Genomic DNA, 18,494 nt, shown 5'->3' on the forward strand with positions numbered 1-18,494 from the left:
AAAAAGTAAATACAAGCAAGTATGATTTACTACTTTTAAGAACTAAACAAAAAGTTGCTCTGATTGCCTTATGTTGCTTTTTCTTTTGCACCAGTGAGCTGAGAAATCATCTAGCACTGGCCATATCTTGCTTTGTTCCCCATGATTACACTGTGCTCATTTGAAGCACTCATGTGGTAGTGATTCTAGCAATGTCTGCCTTAAAGCATAGACAAAAATTCTCTTTGCATCACTCCATATTGAGGGAATACAGGACAATGCCCAGGGTAGAGAAAATCTATCGCTTGGGCCAGAGGAGAGGCATCTTGGGTCTTTGTGCTGTCACAGCTCAGCAGAATAAAACAAAGACTCCTGGTAGGGTACATAATTAGTCTGGACTCCTATGCACTACTGTGCTGCAGCTAATTACAGCTCTAGTTTAGGACACAGCTCATGGCCTGTCCACCTAGATCTTCTACCTGAACTTCTGTTTGAACCTAGTCTGTGTTTTTAACAGTGCTCAGAGCTCTTCATCAGTGTGCTGCTCTTCTTTCTCAAGGGGTATGATACATGAGTTTTAGCAGGTGTCAATCTATGAGCAATGTCAGATCTACAACTAGTGCAGCTCTGGATTTAATTTTGCTGTTGTCTTACAAAGTTGAGATTTCAGGAGGGCAGGCTCCTTACTAAGCCAGAAATGGCATGTCCCTAGGGCTACCATAGATATATATGGACCTGATAAAGAAAGACCATTTCTCCAACCTAGTGGGTGAGGCTTAGAGCCTCTTGGAGCAGCCTTAGGACAAGGAATGAGCTGCATGGCTTGCTAACTTCCAGCAGGCTGTTGCATACAAGAACAGCACATGAAGGGAAGCAAGCCCTTACATCGCAGTTGTTACTGCAGCTTGGATTTTGTCCTCTCAGAGATGTGCACAGCCCACAGCTTGTTCACTGACGCTTCTGCTGGAAAATAGGAGGGAAGCAAAAGGTAATAGTCACCACCCTGTTACTGATAAAGATGAAAAGACTAATGTATGTATTTAAGATATTACTGGCCTAGCCCAAGAGTTCTTGTTTGTTAGCTAACCTCCATGTCCCTTTTGTTCCACAGTTGGCCCCGTCTGTCCCTATCTGACAAAACGTATTCAAAAGCTAGCCTTGAACATACTGGTACATAGGAGCCCCTCTGGATGTGACTCAGCAACTCTCTTGTGTTTGAGTGGCCAGCATGAGAGCGTAGGGGCAGGACATAATGTGAGAGTCTGCTCTGCCTAAGCAATCAGCCTCTATTTGCTGTCTTACTTCCTAGCCACACGTGTCAAGTTACTGACGTGCTGAGAGGCTGGATGTAGTTTCCTCTGTATTTTTCCAGCCACATGTTACTTGTAGCCAGAAGAGTTTGTGCAGCAAGACAATGTGTCCTACTTCACTTCTCACGTGTGAGACCTACCTGTCTGCAAAAGACTTGCTCCAAGATGCTCCCTGCAGGGAAATTGGAAGCAGGTATTTTTTCACTTCCGTTTTTCTTTAGTGTTTAAAAAGAGAGCAAAAGCAAGCAGTGCACAGCTGGTTTTCTCTGTTTTAATGTACAAAATAAGCATTTTTCCAACATCTTTTTAAATGATAAGAAAAACCAATCCCAGACCTTGCTCCTTTAGAAGATGCTTCTAAATCATTAAGTCCTAAATTCCACAAAAAAGGAAAAACAATCTCTCTTCTATTAGCTTTAGCAGCTGTTTCACTAACTTCCCCTTAAGTAGACCAGGTGCACTTGAGCATTTTCCTTCCATCCTACTGTGTATTTTCTGTCCAACCTTCATGAATAACAACAATAAGACTTACAAAAGTATGTGCAATGTTGTAGAGTCAGGTACAGCAGTAACAGGCAGGAGATCACAGCTGGGTCCCAGCCAGACTGAAACAGGGTGCAGCTTAACAGTAACTGATTTTCCGTGTTGATGAATGAGTGATAACCAATGCCTTGTTTTCCTTGCAGTGGATGGAAAGAAAGAAGTCTTGATGAGCTCCTGAGAATTGTATTCAGTGCTCCTCAGCCAGCATGGAAATTCCTAGAAGAAACTAAAGGAAGAACATCTTGTCCTGTTCCCCAGGTGAACATGCCCTGTAAGAATCAGGAAAACATACAAGCTCTCTCCCTGCTGTGTGCGTAGATCTGGAAGGAGCGGAGACTTCAAACCACTGGTACAAAGTTCACAAACTTGGTGAAGTTTCTCAATAACAGTAAGTCCTAAACATATTCTGAAGTGATGTTGCTGATCCTGGTTTTTGTGGGGAAGGTACACATTTCCTTGTGACCAAAGCTGGGTCTTCCATGTGGGCAAGGTCATTTCTTCTGAGGACTGGTGACTCTCCGGAGACCTTTCAATCGACTAAGCAATTCCGTAATGAAGTCCTACAATGGAGAATTGTTTGAAGAAGGATGTCATGTTAATTCCAGTGCTCACCAGCCCAAAGAGTATTACGGCGCTTCCATTATTCCCACATTCGCCTTTGTGTTGAGCAGAAACCAGAATTTTTATGTGTATTGAGCAAACCTATCTTTTAGCTTAAGAAAGGAGACCTTTTGATGGATGAGAAGGGTCTAAAAGCCCCTCTACTTCCCTTCCCCTGTCTCCCTCTGGAGCAGCCATGTTTACTTTCTCCCCAGGAGCCAACCTGCCCCTCTTCATCCCAGATACCTGCTTTTTCCACCTTGAGATGACCTCAGGATGCTGTTGTCCTCTGTTAGGTTCCACTGCTTCCTGTTGCCACCATAACCTCCTGCCCACTTCTGCTGCCCTCCCAATCTAGGGCAAAGCAAGCTGTCCCTCTTGTTGAACCTGTAAAGCTCCACGTTGTGGATTGCAAACCATCTCGGAGCTGTGCCAATTCTACAAGGAAGTAGCTGGCGAGAAGAGGTGGTGCAAAACACACACAGGACTAATGATAACCTGGAGCAGGGATTGAGGACAGGCAGAGCAGATAGATGAGCAGTTAATGGAGATAAACCCCGACTACTTTGCTGACACAGCCAAGGACTATGAACTAAACTGGACCATCTGGTTATTCCAAGCAGAAGCCAACATGAGTAGTGCAAATTTTACCCTGCATAACAAGTAACATCACCATAAAGGAGTGTGCAGCCTTTCTTCACCCAAAGAGATAGCTGCATGTCCTTGTAATTATGCAAGGTCACTGGAAGTATTGCAGCTTGTTACCGTTTGTGCTGTGTGGAAGCCCAGCTCCCTCACTTGGGTGATCAGAGGTTGCCTGCCACAGCATGCTCTGGAAGTAAATGCGTAGGATCATACATACCTTTTTAGTCAGTCCTTTAGAGGAAACCAGTTTGTTTCCTCTGTCTGCTTTCTGCAAATACGCTGCTGTGATCTTTCAAGGGGACTGGATTCAAGATCACCAGGGTGAAAGTACATATTTTTGCCAATGGGGCAGCCGTATCTGTAGTTAGCAAGTACCATGCTGTCCGCAAAACACTTTCATGGCTTACAGATCAGTAGAGCAAACTCTTTTCAGTTATCTCTCTGGGAGTGTGGGGTTCTTGCCTAAAATCTGAAATTCAGACACTCTGAAAACTATTTCCCTATTGCCAGCCTTGTCTGCTGAACCGCAGCTAGGAGACTATCTGTAATGATTGCTACAGCTGAGTTTAATTTCAATGATAGTTGTGCATCCACATCATTTTCTGTATGTTCATCACTGTACAGCTACATAGGCTCAATAAGATGGGGAGACTGATGAATGATGTCCAAGCACAATGTTCACATGCAATGCATGTGACTGAAGCAGTGATGGGGGACCCTATTTTGCACAGCTAAGCAGTGCAGTGAAGGTAATTGCTGTACGGTGCATGCACTACACTGCAAAGTATTGGGCTCCACTCCTTTGGACATTGTGACAGCTTGTGGGATTTCTTTAACTCTCTAACTCAAAACCAGTACTTGTAAAGTTCACATGGGAAAAAAACTCATGTAAAACTAACTTACGTGGCCACTGCTCAACAATTATCTGCCCCATCCAATCCGAGGGCCATCCTACGTTTCTCTCACTCATAACACTAGAGTGGTTTAAGCTAAGAATGCATTTAGGTAACAGTGTGCAAGATGGTTATGTGAGCTGTATCACTGTCTATGGCTTTTCTACACTGAGGACCAAATAGCAACTCAGCTTGGTCAGCTTAGGACATCCAAAACATGGAATGAACTTTCTTTGGTTCTAAAGTGTAATTCCTTATTTGCTCCACTGCTCCGCTTTCAGCTCACCCATGTAGATTTACATGTATTTTTCTAACACAGCAGAATAAAGTGGCCAACACCTCCCATTGGGAATTAAACAAATCTCCAATGTCATGTTAGGCATAGTAATATCTTAGCTATTCAGCCAAGCAGCAACAAAGACACACTCTTACAGCACAGTATAACCTATTGATGGTGCTTCACTCACCTCTGTCGGGCTGGAGCACTCATGGAGGATTTCCTAAAAACCAAAGAGGAGTCATTTTAGTATTTTATGAGTTGACCTATTCTTCCCTCCCTCCAAAAAGGGTATAGAATTTTACTATATTTGACAGTCTAAGACACAGGGAAGCATCATGCAACACTGAATACACATATTTTGTACCCCACACACCACTACTTCTCTTTATGAAGGAAGTCCCTAACTTAGAGTCACCAAGTCCCTCTATCTGACCTGTAGTTTTAATTTCAGTTCTTCATTAGGGACCTCCAGGAGATCTTCAAGATCAATTTGTGGTTCAGGAGCTTCTGCGTCTGTTTCCTCTCTTAGCTAAAAAGGAAAAAAAAACCCAAACCACAATTAATAAACCTTCAAAATTCTAAGAACTCTAGAGGCCATCTTTAAAGAACTGAGCAGCTGAGAAGGAACTAGTTACAGTAAAACTATGCTGCAAAGTTGAGGTCAAGATAGAAATAATCTCAAAATAAGGAAGTTCTTATAAAGAGGGCACAGATTCCATCCCCTCTGTGGTGTCTGCTACAGCCACACATCCCGATGTACACATTCTTCATCTTTTCACACCTCAACTCTTGATACCACTGCTCAGGGATTGTCGTCCATCATGGGAAGACCCTTTCAAGAATATCCAACTGCAATTGCCAACTGCAATGCAATGTAAGCCAGCCTGGGACAATCCTCATCTATGAAGATTGTGCACAAGTGTTTACCAAACAGAAATCCAGCGGGCGTAATCTTTGAGAGGCATAACTAATACAACGCGATTTTAGACTTTTAGGCTAAATACATTCACATAGTTGGTATTTATACTAAGGCTTTTTACAGTAATGGAGAGAAAAACAATTAAGCTTTTGAAAGGCCTAACAATGCTTTGCCAGCTTTCTCTAACAGACATAAGAGGGATATAATAGTCTCCTTTAATGTAAGAGAGACCCCAGGCTTTGGTGATTGGAGTAATAATCTTGTAATGCATGGGGGTGCTAGCTGGAAATATTTGTAAACTTGATCACAGACACATTTTAGCTCCACATGTCTCTACAAGACTGTAAGGAGAGCAGGCTGTTGTTTCCAATGTATTTGCAAAATGAATCTTTGACAACACAACACTAGTGATATTTTAACATAGTAATCAGCAGAATAAGGATACTGAGTAAACAGTGCAGTATGTGATTGCTGGGTAGCATTTATGGATGTGTGTGTAAAACATTAAACAATAAAGGCAATACTTACGGGGAAAAAAGAAGCTTGTTCTGAGCAGCCTCTGATACCAAGTCAGAGAGGAAGTAGAAAACCTTTGTTCAGCTTTGTTATGCAGCTGACTTGAGAATATGTAATAAACCACAGTTAAATATATTGTACTGTGACCCAGACAGCATTTCTTCTTAAAAGTAATAGTTTTCATGTGACTGTTTAGACAACAGGTGTTGATCCAGCCTGACTTTGTTTCTGGCCTAACAAGCAAAATAGGCCAGGAGGGTGAGACAGGGTAGGAACTCCCTATGGCTTTCTGGTCCTACTGTGGATGGTGTTCTGGCTTCCACGTGCAGGGAATCATCTTGAAAATCAAAATTGTCTCCCGAGTCTTAGTTTTGTTGCAAAAAAGCCTCATGACAGTAAACAGTATATCATTCGGATTATCTGTATCAGGAGGCGATGTTTGAAGTAACCTTGCTGGCATTTGAATCTGCAATGCTGTTTATTCTGACTCTATCACATGGGTTTGTGGAAGACACTGAGGAACGTTGCACTGCCAAGGGCAGGTGGAGCAAAGGAAGACGCCGACAAAGAGACAATATAATGGAAGTCGATGGATCCAAGGAAGCCCAGACTAGCAGGGCTAACTAAATAGTCTTGCCACAATGCCCAGAGGAGAGCAGGAGGACCTCCTGGACACCTGGGTGATTACAAGTAATTTAGTGTGGCACACGTATTTATTTGAAAAGATCCTATGTAACCCCCTGTTGTACCCTATTAACAGTCTCTGACCTGGTACAGCATCATGTTATGTAGTTCCTGGTAGCAAATCTCTTAGGTTGGCCCAAATACACCAGGAAGCTGGGAAACCTGTTGTGCTGGAGAGGTGCTAGCAAAGGCAATCCCCTGGCAATCTGTTCCTGTAAGGGCATGGCTGGATTTCTCACTTGTGCCTTCTGGGATTTTGTAGTAGGGAAAAAAATATCCCCTTTGGGCAGCTACTCTGATGACAGTAAACAGCTCCTAATTCTCAGAAAACCAGAAGTGATAAAGTAACCTGACTTGTTTTTTCTGACACCTTTACAAGTGTACATCTGTAGACTTGTCCAAGTAAGAGTAGCACACAGGGACCCTCATCTTGGGTCATGTTACTGGTGGTACCAAGTGCTTCTCGTCTATCTCAAAAAAAAAACAAACCCCAAACCATCTCTTTAAAACTGCAGTAATTGCCCAAAGGGCAATACGTTCTGTTACTCAAAGCAGCAGCCATTCTCCTTGCTTATCTCTGGCAAATCTCAACAGTCAGGCTAAGGGCTCTCTGAACTGAGCTACCAGGGACAGTCCCTTAAATGCCAGTGCAGGCATGGCTGGCAAGCGACACTGTCACTGCCGCTGTTCTTTTGAACAGCCTTCACTCACCAGGACCACCACGCTAGCACTTTGCAGACACGCTGAATTTTGCCTGTCTGACTAGGTCTAGCAAGAACATCTGCTCCTATGTACACTATATAATGTTTCATAATGCATTATCAAGAGGCCTAAGATACAGCTGAGAATTTATTACTATCATTTTATAAACTATAGAAAACAAGTGGAAATTCACAATTAAGTCTTGAAGAGATTATGAGCTGTTATCCTTTGTCATTTTTACTAAACAAGCTATAAAATTGTTGGGGAAGTCTAAGAATGTTAATTAACAGAACAGGAGCAGTAATACACTCATTTTCAGAGGAGCCATGCATTTGCGACTGAAGGAAGGACCTTTTTCTCCATATTTGTTTTCTGCTGCATGTTCTTTGCATATGGCAGATTAAAACAGAAATTAACTGGTTTTCTCTCCCAACATGGCATGAGAACCTGGTACATTCCCACAAATATCAAACAGGAAACAGTCTCACAGAAAATGATTATAATAATGATGATAATAATAAACAACAGCAACAACAATAATAAAGACAGCCACAGAGACAGTTCCTGAAGTTTGGCTCTTCAGCTGTGGAGCTGACACCGTTCTATGGCTCTCAGGCCCAGAAAATCAGCCTGGGCAGGCAAAAGCATCTCTGTACCATCACGGCATATAGCACAAAAATTGCCTTTCCTGGGCTGTTCTAACACGTCCACTTCCACTGTTGATTGCAATTTGAGACTGCTGATGCTCAGAGTGGAAAACTTTAAGCAATCATCAGCTCTTTTTTCCTTGTATCTCAAACAAGTGCTTAATGCTGTGCTGGCGTGCAAATACAGAAAACAGGGCAGAAAGGGCTCGACAGTTCATTTAGTCCGTCCCCATCCAGGACATGAATAAGCTGTTTTACATAATTTGCTAATGCATCTATGTCTTCTGTTGGAAGATGTACTGGGTTGTAAGTCAAGAAAGCTACGTTCTCTTACTGCATCAGCCATTGCCCTACAGAAAAAAGCAAAACCATTAGTCAAGCTATTTAAATGGGTTAAGACCACAATGTACAATGTGGGAAATCCTTTCACCTTTTCCTGTACCACACTCCAAAGGAATTATCTCAAACATGGAAAAGCACTATCCCTTCTGAAAGCTCCCAGTGTAAGTGCCATCCATCTAAGCACAAAATATGAATAGAAGTGATACTACCAGGTTAAACTTCCAGTGTATCCAGACAGTGCTGGAACTTGACTTAAATGTCACACCGCCCTGAAGAAAAAATGTCATGTACCCTGCAACAGCTCAAATAAAGACTGGTACCATTCAGGTGCTGGACCTAGGCACTCCTGGATGTTTCTTAGTGGGACAGCTCTCAGATCAGCAGGAAGAATTTAGGAGGGACTGATCCTAGTGCAAAGGGAATCTCAGGCAAGGAAGACAGCTCTGGGGATTCGTGAAGATGAAGGCATAAGATCTCTACATTTGAGCATGTATTTTTTTTCTTTCTTCCCCTGCTGCCAGTAAAGTGTCCAGACTCTGCAGCTACAGGTACAGCATTATCCGGAGTGTCTCATTCAAACAGCAGCTACACTGTTGTAACCAAAAAGAACAAGGATACACCGGTAACTCTAACCCAGCTAGCTTAGATACTGCTTGCAGCAAAGCCACTCACCACACGGAGCTCAGCAACAAGAAGCATCCCGGGTTTGTACATCTCTAGGTTCTGCTCGTGCTGAGCAATAGCTACACCCCCCAAGCAGGTGCAGGACCAGGCAGTTTAAAGCTAGCTGGATTGTGTCAGTGCAAGCTTCTCTGACTGCAGACACACCGGTCAGACAGAGTGCTGTAGCAGGTGGAAATAAGATACCTAATGAAGCTGAGAAGCTATTTCCAGTAAGGCAGAGCAAGCAAACTTCTGTCCCAGCACTCAGGGCCTCTAGTCCTACTCACCTGATGAGTGAGGGGCTGATTTGCCCCAGCTACTCACCCGGCATTGGTACAGCTCCTGCAGCTGGGTGTTGATCCATTCCTCCAGGTCTAGCCAGCGCTGTAGGTCTTTGCGGTTGTACTTTATGGTTAACTTGCCCAGTTTCCTGTGTGATGATTCCTCCCCAGGTTTCTCTGGCGTCTGGAAAGTCACCCGGGGCAGCGTGCTGGAGTTGCTGGCCATGCTCACCTCTTCTTCCTCCTCCTCCTCCTCTGATGGCAGGAACTCGCCTTTCTGTGGGCTCCCTCACTCCTTTTCTCTGTCTCCTTTAACCAAGGCCTCTTTGCAACTAGTGGCTCACAGCACAAGCCACTCACAGATGCCGAAGGCGGGCAGCATTGGTGATCCCAGGGAGAGAGGTGGGGGAGACCACACGGCTGGGGCAGCAGCCAGGCTCTGCAGGCAGAGTTACAGCAGCAGATTCTTGGGTTTCACCATCGGCTGTGCTGACAGGAGCAGGGAGGCAGGCAGAGGAGTTGTTGTAATAACATCTGTTGTTAAAAGAAGCCAAGTGAACCAGGGAATTGATGAACCAAGTTTGTTAATATTTAACGCAAGTCAGCTCCAAGAGGTGGGGAAGAAGGAGGTTTTAAATTACTGTTTTCCTACAGGCATCGCTTACGTGCATGTGCAATTCCAGGGGGCTGATCCATACATAATGCATTGAATCCTGCTGTGTTCAAGCTCCACGAGCCCCTGTAAATTGCTTTGCCTGCAGCTACAGGGTTTAGCACCCATTGAAATGGTATATTTGGCATTTTCCAGCTAAAGCACTGGACCCAGTGCAGATAAGGAGAAGTGGTCTGGAGTCAGGTGACTACATCCACTATTTTACAAGAGTGGGAATACTAGGTCAGTAAGACTGAAAGCCAAACTTGGACTCAGCAGTCCCATTTTACATTGTTCTACAATCTGTAAATTTATTCCAGCTTTCTCAAAAATTTCTGTAGAAATCCCAGTGGCTTGAATTTGAGATCATTTGAGCAAGGTGCTTCTGAGATAAAATATCTGCGCTCTTATTTAAAAAAGTACAGTATTTGACATGATGACACTGCAGGAGAAGGCCTGTCTAGGGATATAGCACCATCTCCTTCCCAGAGGAAAGTATTCATGGTAAACAAGTTCACCTGCTGAAGCATCATAAATTGCTATCATACTATATATTATCATTGCTTGGTTTACAATCCCTTTCTTACTGGAAGACAGGTTAAAGGTCTGCAGCATTATTGCCCGATGCCAGTTTAGAAGCATACGTGTGAGCAGCACTGTTCAGAGGAACCGAAGTCAGGCTGGCTGTGATTATGGGGTGCCAGGACACTGGGACACCTGCATTCCCTCTAGATGCTGTATCACACCTCTTTATTCATCTGTTCCCAGAGCTCTCCGGCGACCTGCCCAGGGACATGCCCTATCGAATGGACAAACCAGCTGAGACCCTCCATCATGAAGCAGATCCAACAACCCCAGTCTCATGATTTATGTGGAAAAAGCAAGTAAGTCTCAGCTGCTCCTGGCAGCCAAGGTACTTCCAGTTTGGAGACCAAGAGCTAGATAAATCAAAGGAAAAGCAACCAACCCTTCTCCCACTGATAGCTGCTGCCGGGCAGCATGGGGCAGTCTGCAGGGGGGCTGGTCTCCTCTGGAAGTCATACCCAGTCCCCCTGCCAAAGCCACATTCCTGTGCCCAGAGGGATGGTGGTACAGCCAGCCAGCAACATCTTGTACAAAGGGGGATAGAAAAATGGGCAGGGCCATTCCAGCCCTTTTTTTCATCCTGAATTTGAGCAAAAAATAAAAGCCTTTTCTGATGGAAAATTCTACAAAATGCTGATCCTGAAACTTGCTTCCACATCAGTGAGGGATAAAGTATTGAAGTATACCTGAAACTGATATAATCTCCTCTGCTTTTCAGACAGCCTAAAATTTCTATTCAGAAGACAACTGTCAGCTATCTACTTTAAGCAGCTTTACCCATTTTTCCTCACTGCTTGGCTGTATCCTCCGTCTAATCTCACTCCTAAAGCTGTCTTATTTAGACCAAAATTTCCCAGAAAAATCCATGTTGTGAGAGGTTCAGAGCATACTCAGTGAGTGCAGATTCTTCAGATTCTTAACTGTTAGAAACCTTGCAAACCCATTGAACATCTTCTAATGTGTTTACAACTATTGACTTTTCAAAGGTTAATATGCTGGCCCAACACAGGCAGATTTTCACAAGGTAACTCTGGACCAAAGGACACACACTGCCAGGTGTCAAGTTCCCGTCTCCAAATAGAAGTGCTCTATTTTGGTGTTCAAGGACTGACATTTTTTAACAGGGGAAAACAACCTATGTTTTCTTTGGTCCCGAGGAACTCCAGACAGGCTAGCATTAAGACCAGAGAAAGAGGACCAGACTTATAAGAGAAGCTACCTGGCATCCCTGAGTCAGTCCAAAAATTTGCAGCGGCTGAAGGGCTGGCAGGGAAGTTACCCCCTTCCTCCATCCCCAGTGCTGACTCTGGTGCTCTTCGTTGAGCAGTTCAGTTCAATTCTACATCAAAGATTGGGTTTGCCCTGTTAATCTTCTGCTAGCATAGTTGAATTTATGAAGGATCCAGAGGTCACAGGATAGGTGTGAGGAAGAGGGAAAGGGGATATAACCAGCCCTAACGGCTCTTCAAACAGCTTGAGCTGCTGTTGACTTGTAACCTCACTTGAGCGTGAGCAATACGCTGAGATACCACATCTGAAGAGGTCCACAGGCAGACTCAGCCCACATCTGTACTCTATCAACAAAGTAATAAGCAGCCCCTGGTGCCCTCGTGCTGGCTCTATCAGTGTCACCCTACAACAGAATAAGACATTGAGAGGGGGGTGTCAGAGGCCCTCTCAGGAAAGCTGCAAGCCAAAATGAGCCAGATTACAGGATGTTCATCATACTGCTTTGGCTTATATGAGCTTAGTCATAAACTCTTTGTAATGAGAAGGTGGCAATATAGAAATAAACATTTACAGATAAAGTAGGCCTCCTCCAGTAATAAACTATTTTAATCTATCGTTAAAGCAAGAGGAAGAAGCAAAAAGACTGTGTGCAAGATCACTCCATGAGGGTGTGGTAGAAGTTCCTGCAGGCACAGGATTGGGTGCCTCATACAGGGTAAGTGATATTGTCCCCTTTGAACGGGGCAGCATCTCCTACGGGTGCACCAGCCACCTGCCAGTGCTGGTAAGTGCCAGCTGCTGCCAAACAAGAAGCAGCTGCATGACTCTCTTCATAGTGCTGCACCCCATCCTGTCCTTTTCTCACATCACAGCAGATTCAGGTGGCCAAAGGGACAGAAGGACATTCACAATTTTGTTTGGACATGCACAGCGGGGGATCTCAGAGATCTCAGGCATGGCTGGGAGATAAGATCTTGTTTTCAACCTACTTATCTCTCCTTATAGCCTTGGGCATACAACCTGGACCAAAATTTCAGAAGCAAACACATATACTTGGGCAACTAAGTCATCTAATCAGACACCCTGTTTTTTCACTAGAGCTGCGCACACATAAGCTCCAATGGACCTCCTGCTGCAGCTGCTGGTGATCATGTCCTCTCCAAATCTGCTTATCATTTGTGTAGGTGAATAAAGGGGGTTTAAACGTGGCCAACACATTTGAGTGTTAGACTGAAACACTGCGCCTCAGTTTCCGTGTGTGTGACCTGGGATTGCTGCTCCTCCAGGCCTGCTCTAAGAATGAGGTTTTGCCTTTGAAAGGAGTGGGGGGATTCGATACTGTTGAGATGGGCTTTTGTGACTGTCTATGACCCCAGAGAGGGCCACCAAACCAAGCTGAGCATCTGCATCATAGTGCCAAGCAGCTGTGATGCTGATCCAGGCAGCAGAGCAACCAAGTGCATGAGGCAGAGCCGGTTACACTCCTCTGGTCTTGAAGCTAATAACCTCCATCCCACAGCTGTGACCTAAGCTGGTGCTTCTCTTTCTCTCTGAGCTGATGACTGTGGTGCGTGCTCAATAATTCAGGAGGGCCCCAGCTCATCTTTCCAGAGAACCAGGTCGGCTCCTTTCCCTTGGGTCCCAGCCTAGAGAGGAACGTTTCCCTTCAAGCCAGCCAGAAGCCACTCTCCACCTGTTTTAGAAAATAATCACTTTCCCTGTGTTTGCAAACATGGTAGTTAACACAAATTAAACCAGGGAAGACAGCAGAGGTGACTGTATCAATACTACATTGACGCCACAAGGTAAAGAGGTTCTGCACCCTCCTGTGAGCAGGAACAGGCACAGAAAAAAGTTGTGTGGGTCAGAAAATGTAGCCAGGGCTGGAGATTTAAAAAAATCCAGAGCCTTGTGTGAGCAACCCCAGTACACCCACATCTTGATATCCCTCATCCACCTCCCTCATCCCCCAGTGTCTCCACAGGAGCGTGGAAACCAAAAAGGCTACACCATTGCCCCAGAGCTCTAGCAAGAAGAGGGAGAGCACATCATCCCTCGCCTTCAACTCCCAGACACTTAAGGAAGCAGCCAGGGGTTTCCAGCTCACACAGTCCCCACCTCTCACCTGGGCAGTACTGCTACCTTCTCACCAGCATGCGGAGAGGAGCCTATATATTCTTCAGTCAGGTGGTCGGTAATCAGTCTTACTTCTCTCCCCCGATAGTCTCACCTTTCATAAGGCAATGAAAGGGCAGTGAGAAGGACGAATGCCAAGAGACAGAGGAAAACATTTCCCAACTTAGTATTTGACTGATCAACCCAAAATTGCACTATTTGGCACCACCCCAGAAAACAGACAGGTCTCAGCAATAAGAGGTCAGATGAGCTAGCCTGCGTGCCCGCCCTCCCTCCTGCCTCTGTTACTGGCAGTCAAGTGAAGTGTAAAGGCTAATGGCTCATCAGCAGCTGAGAAGGCTAAATGAGAAATAGTTGTACTTACTGCTTTGGCACACCAGAGGCATAGCAAAGCCTGGACTCTCCTTATTTAAGCAAGTAATTCTGCTTATCTGTGCCCATGTAGGCAGTGGGATGAGCAAGCATCTCCACTGAGGAGGAAGCTCCCCCTCCCCTTGAATACTTAGGTGACGCTGACAACATGAATTAGATGCCAAATGGATTATTTGGGGATCTTTGAAAACCTGTCCATGTTGTTTTGCTGCCCTCCCTCTTGCATTGCTTTGCTGTTTCCCTACAGAAAGAGGCCTGTGGCACCGAAAGCATTATCAGTGTTTTCTTGTGGCACAGAGGTTTCAGCAAGTCCTTGAACGGTAGAGTTGGAGACAAGAGAAGCACTGGCTGAACAGATGAAGGGGATCTTCCTTGTTTTCCAGCCTGCTTTCAACATTTCAGGTTTGCAGAGGCTGTCTGTCTAGTTCTTGCACCAAGAAGTTTATTGTGACCTGATCCCCTTGAAAGGGTGCAATTACACTTGCAGGGACTGTACTGCTCACACCTGCAGGGAAATCGCCATCTACAAACACAGGGGAGAGCAGCCTTTCGCGGGAGGCACTGGCAGCTGGCCCGAAGGTGTTGAAAGTCAGAAGGTTCCCAGGGATGCAGTCACTGTAGGAAGTGATGGAGAAGGAGAGGCTGTGGGGAACTCCATGGCCAATCCTGTTCCACTCACAGGTGCTGTAAAGAACAGCTCAGGTTGCCTATGGGGACTTCAATGGGAAATGTTAAGTTTATTCTAGTTCCTGCAAATTGAAGGTTCTTTGCTTCACATTTCCATACCTATCTGTCTGTAGAAGCCTAGCATAGACAAGACAAAAATGCAGATACTTTCTTGGTGTAACTAGCCTCAACAGCATTTTCCCTTCTTCCTTTCCCAGGGCTCCTGCCCTTAAGGGTTTACCTTGACCAGCAACATTAAAATAAAAGCCAGTGCCATGCAGGACTGTAGACAAGAACTTCCCCAAAGAAACAATATACCCTCACCGTAACTCCCTTCCCCAAAGCTACCCTTGATACAATGGGAATGGCTCTTGGGAAGACTCAGCATCCTGTCATCCTTTCCCTTGCTTCATTCCACAAGACCAGAGGTTAGTCACAGCCCCATGAGGTCCCTCCCCGTCTCCTTCTGTTGCCACATCTTTGTGCCGTCACTTAGATGTGGGTCTCACCCCTAAACCACACCAGGAGGTTTAACCTGAGGGAAATACAACAAAACAAGCAAGCAAGCAAGCCAACCTGTCTCCCAAGCGTTAATTATACATGGCGCTGTTCCCAGGTAAAGCGCAGCAGAATGGATTCGTCTGCAGCAGCCGGTGGGACAAGCTGCTGTCAGGAAGTCATTGCAGACGGTGATGGCATGGAGCTGGGCTGCACAGCAGGGCAAAGGGGACCTGGACCAAGCCTTCCTTATTTTTCTGCCTGCTGGGGTCACTTCCTTCTGGAAGGTGGGCATCCACCTGCCGATGGGTGCTGGGGTCTCCATAGTAATCACAAGAAGGCAGGTGACGCAGGCTCCTGCACTGAGTTTGTTACAAGCCATGCGTGTCTAAGAGCTCTTGTAATCTTAGTCAAATATTAAACTACGGTGCGGTTTACCCCCCTGAGTCATCTCCTGAATGGTTATTGCCAGACTGAGAGCAGACACTTCTCAAAGACAGACAAACCTTAATGATGACTCACTGTTTCAGGACCCCTTAAAAACACTCCCAAGTCATAAAGTCACACACCCTACTTTCCCTTCATGCTAATATGAATAACACACAGCTCAGCTGAAGTCGTGGGAAATTATTCGTTTGGCAGAAGACGAGGGCTGCTATGGGATTTCTAGGCTAGGAGAGCAAAGAGTAAGTTACTGAGTTGGAAGGAAAGCTGCTGCAGCAGAGAGAGGTTCCTAGTAGAAGTCCTTGATCTTGGGACTAATGTCAATTAAAATTTTAATTACTGAACCTCTCCAGAAGAAACTGGGCATAGTTAGAAACTGTGCTACTGGCACAGAGGTGGGATGCATCCCTCCTACAGTGGAGGACCAAAAATGTGATCTTTAAAGGTAAAATAAACAAGCCAGACCCATCTGCTAAGCAGAAAAAAGTGTGTCAAATTTAAGAACATAGAGAATATTAAAAGTAAGATCGCATACTTAGGAAATTGTCACAAAAAAATTTAGCTGGGGGCTGATGAGCTGAAAATGGCAGAGAGAACAAGACCAAGATCCATAAAACATGTACTGTTCATAAGATGGCTCTGCAGTGAGCCTATGAATAATACTAATATGATCCCAAGATGCATTCAGCAACATATTGCCAGCAGAGAGAGAAAAGATTAAATACTTGGTAATGGTGATCCATTCTTTAGACTGTGGCATAGAATTCTGTAACACATATTTAACAATAAAAAAACCCAAAACTAGATAATGTGCAGAAAAAAGGCCATTAGGATAACAGAGGGGAAATGGAGACTCCACCATAAAAGAAGTGATTGAAAGATCATGGCTTGCTTGCACTAGCGAACTGAAGACTGAGTTAGGATATGATTTCACTAAAATAAATACAGCTGAAGAAGACAAAAGGAGAGAAGATTTTGAAATGAAAGGACAGTATTGCACAAGAAAACTGCATATAAAGTAACTTTAAATACTTTTAGGGTGAGCAGCAGAAAACCTTGCAGCAGGACATTAGCACAGCAAAAGCTATTAAAACCCCCTACTCTAAAGGCTAGGCTTGATCAGCTTATGAAGGGGCTTATCCCTTCATAAACATTAAAAAAAAAAAACCAAAAACAAACAACACCAACCAAAAAGGGGCTAGAGATGCCAATCAAGGAGTCCTCCCAGCTTTGCATTTGTAGGAGTTATGTTACCTGGCACAAGCAGAAGAGACATCACGTCCTTCAGGTTTGCAGGAAACCCTTGACAGAGATTTTGTAACACAACGCAGCTGCTGAGGTAGATTGGATTATTGACAGTTAGACAAAAATACCAAACCAGACTGTTTAGGGGCAGTTCTGCCAGCGTGGATATCCAAGCACGGTCGCTGGTTTGCAAAGGGGATGGGGCCAACTGCTCCCTGAGCAGCATGTTCCTGTGTCAGGGAACTGCACTGAGTCTCACTTGGCTCCAGACCGAAGGCTTTAAATATTTATCCAGGAAAAAGTCTCCTCCAGGTTAAGTACAAGACAGAGCGCCCAGCAGAGTGCCTCAGGCAGCGCAGAATAAAAGAAGGAGACAACCTTGTTGTCATTTTTATTTCTCTTGCATGTATTTAGAAGATGTGCAGGACAGCGAGAGCAGCTCTCCCTTTACCTCTTGCATGGTCTGCAGGTGGGTCCTAAAGACCTAGGACAGAGATGGGGTCTGAGCGTGGAGTGGGAGACACCCACGCTTCTTCTGACAAAGATTCATATAGCCAATAAGGAAAACAAACATCTCTCTGCTCTGCAGACATGCATGTTTGCTACAGCCCTACCATCTCTTTTCATGGTTTAGGCTTTGCCTATATTTTTTTTTATACCCTACCATAGCCAGATCAAAGCAATTCCTTTTTCCAAACAGAAGTCAGTACTATATACAAATGTCAGCATCAGGCCATAGAAAGTCATGAGAGGTATTGAAAAATCATATTCCCACAACATTTCATTCCCATAGTGTTTGTCTGTGACAGCTGGGAGGGGGAAACATGTCTCTAAGGACTCTCAATAAATCCCGTGAGGATACATGAGGCTAGATCAGAGGTACAGAAAAAAGCAGCAAGAATTGAAGCGCTGGACACCAGAATGGTCCCCAAAACCGCAAAGCCAGCTGCTGTTCGATACATAGCTGCTGCTCACTTTTCTAAGATATGCCACTCAATACCATCTCACATTTGCTGCTGTTGTTTTAAGTGATGCAGTATTTCATTACAAATAACGTCCAAGCAAATTACAAGCACTCCCTCCTTTCCTAAGGACTATGACAGAGGGATAAGAACAGTTTAGCCAGGAGCTTTAGGGCTGTGTACAGACAGAGGGGGTGGATGACCCTGGTGTATCTGTTGAACAGAGGAATTTGATCATGGATCTGCAAGTAGAGGCAGGAAGGGAGAAAATACATGGAAGTTATGGCAGGCAGCCTTTGTGTTCCCGTGGCCCCAAACAGCACTGTCCTGCGAGGCAAGGGCACTGTAAGTGGACCGCGACTGATCTATTCTGAGACTGAGGAGAGCAGTGAAATGTTGCTCACCAGTGGGGGGTGATCACTGCAAGTTTTCACTGCTGTGGTGGCAGGGCTGCTGCCACACAGGCAGCCTCCGGGCGTGCTACCAACTGCTTTCACTCAAAAGGAATATTGTGTCCTAAGAGCAGGGAATTCATGATTTCGAGATGCCTGCACTGAGCACGAAACCTCTCACAGCAGCGATGGCAGCGGGCACTGTAGATAAGGCTGCAAGGCTGACTCATTTGGGCGAGTGAGACCTGGGCTAATGGTGCTCCGTGCCACGCAGCTGGCCACGCTGGAGGGCGAGGGCTGCTGCCAGA

The 18,494-nt window shown here is 45.1% G+C and overlaps 1 protein-coding gene and 1 long non-coding RNA gene across 2 annotated transcripts; one reads left to right on the forward strand and one right to left on the reverse strand.

Annotated features, from left to right (window-relative positions):
- Window positions 1-2,258: 2,258 nt before the first annotated feature.
- PPP1R14D (protein phosphatase 1 regulatory inhibitor subunit 14D) lies at window positions 2,259-13,650 on the reverse strand. The gene is made up of 5 exons (XM_072865288.1): window positions 13,597-13,650; window positions 9,048-9,538; window positions 4,684-4,779; window positions 4,438-4,470; window positions 2,259-2,392 (listed from the first exon to the last, which is right to left on the reverse strand). The coding sequence occupies exons 2-5, from the start codon at window positions 9,228-9,230 to the stop codon at window positions 2,324-2,326; spliced, it is 381 nt and encodes a 126-aa protein (XP_072721389.1). The 5' UTR covers window positions 9,231-9,538; window positions 13,597-13,650; the 3' UTR covers window positions 2,259-2,323.
- On the forward strand, window positions 2,380-12,718 carry LOC140653322 (uncharacterized). The gene is made up of 4 exons (XR_012043080.1): window positions 2,380-3,270; window positions 10,425-10,540; window positions 12,094-12,186; window positions 12,344-12,718. It is a non-coding gene; the product is annotated as an uncharacterized lncRNA (long non-coding RNA).
- Window positions 13,651-18,494: the final 4,844 nt, after the last annotated feature.

Source organism: Ciconia boyciana, chromosome 6 (assembly GCF_034638445.1).
Source record: "Ciconia boyciana chromosome 6, ASM3463844v1, whole genome shotgun sequence".
Taxonomy (NCBI): Eukaryota; Metazoa; Chordata; class Aves; order Ciconiiformes; family Ciconiidae; genus Ciconia; species Ciconia boyciana.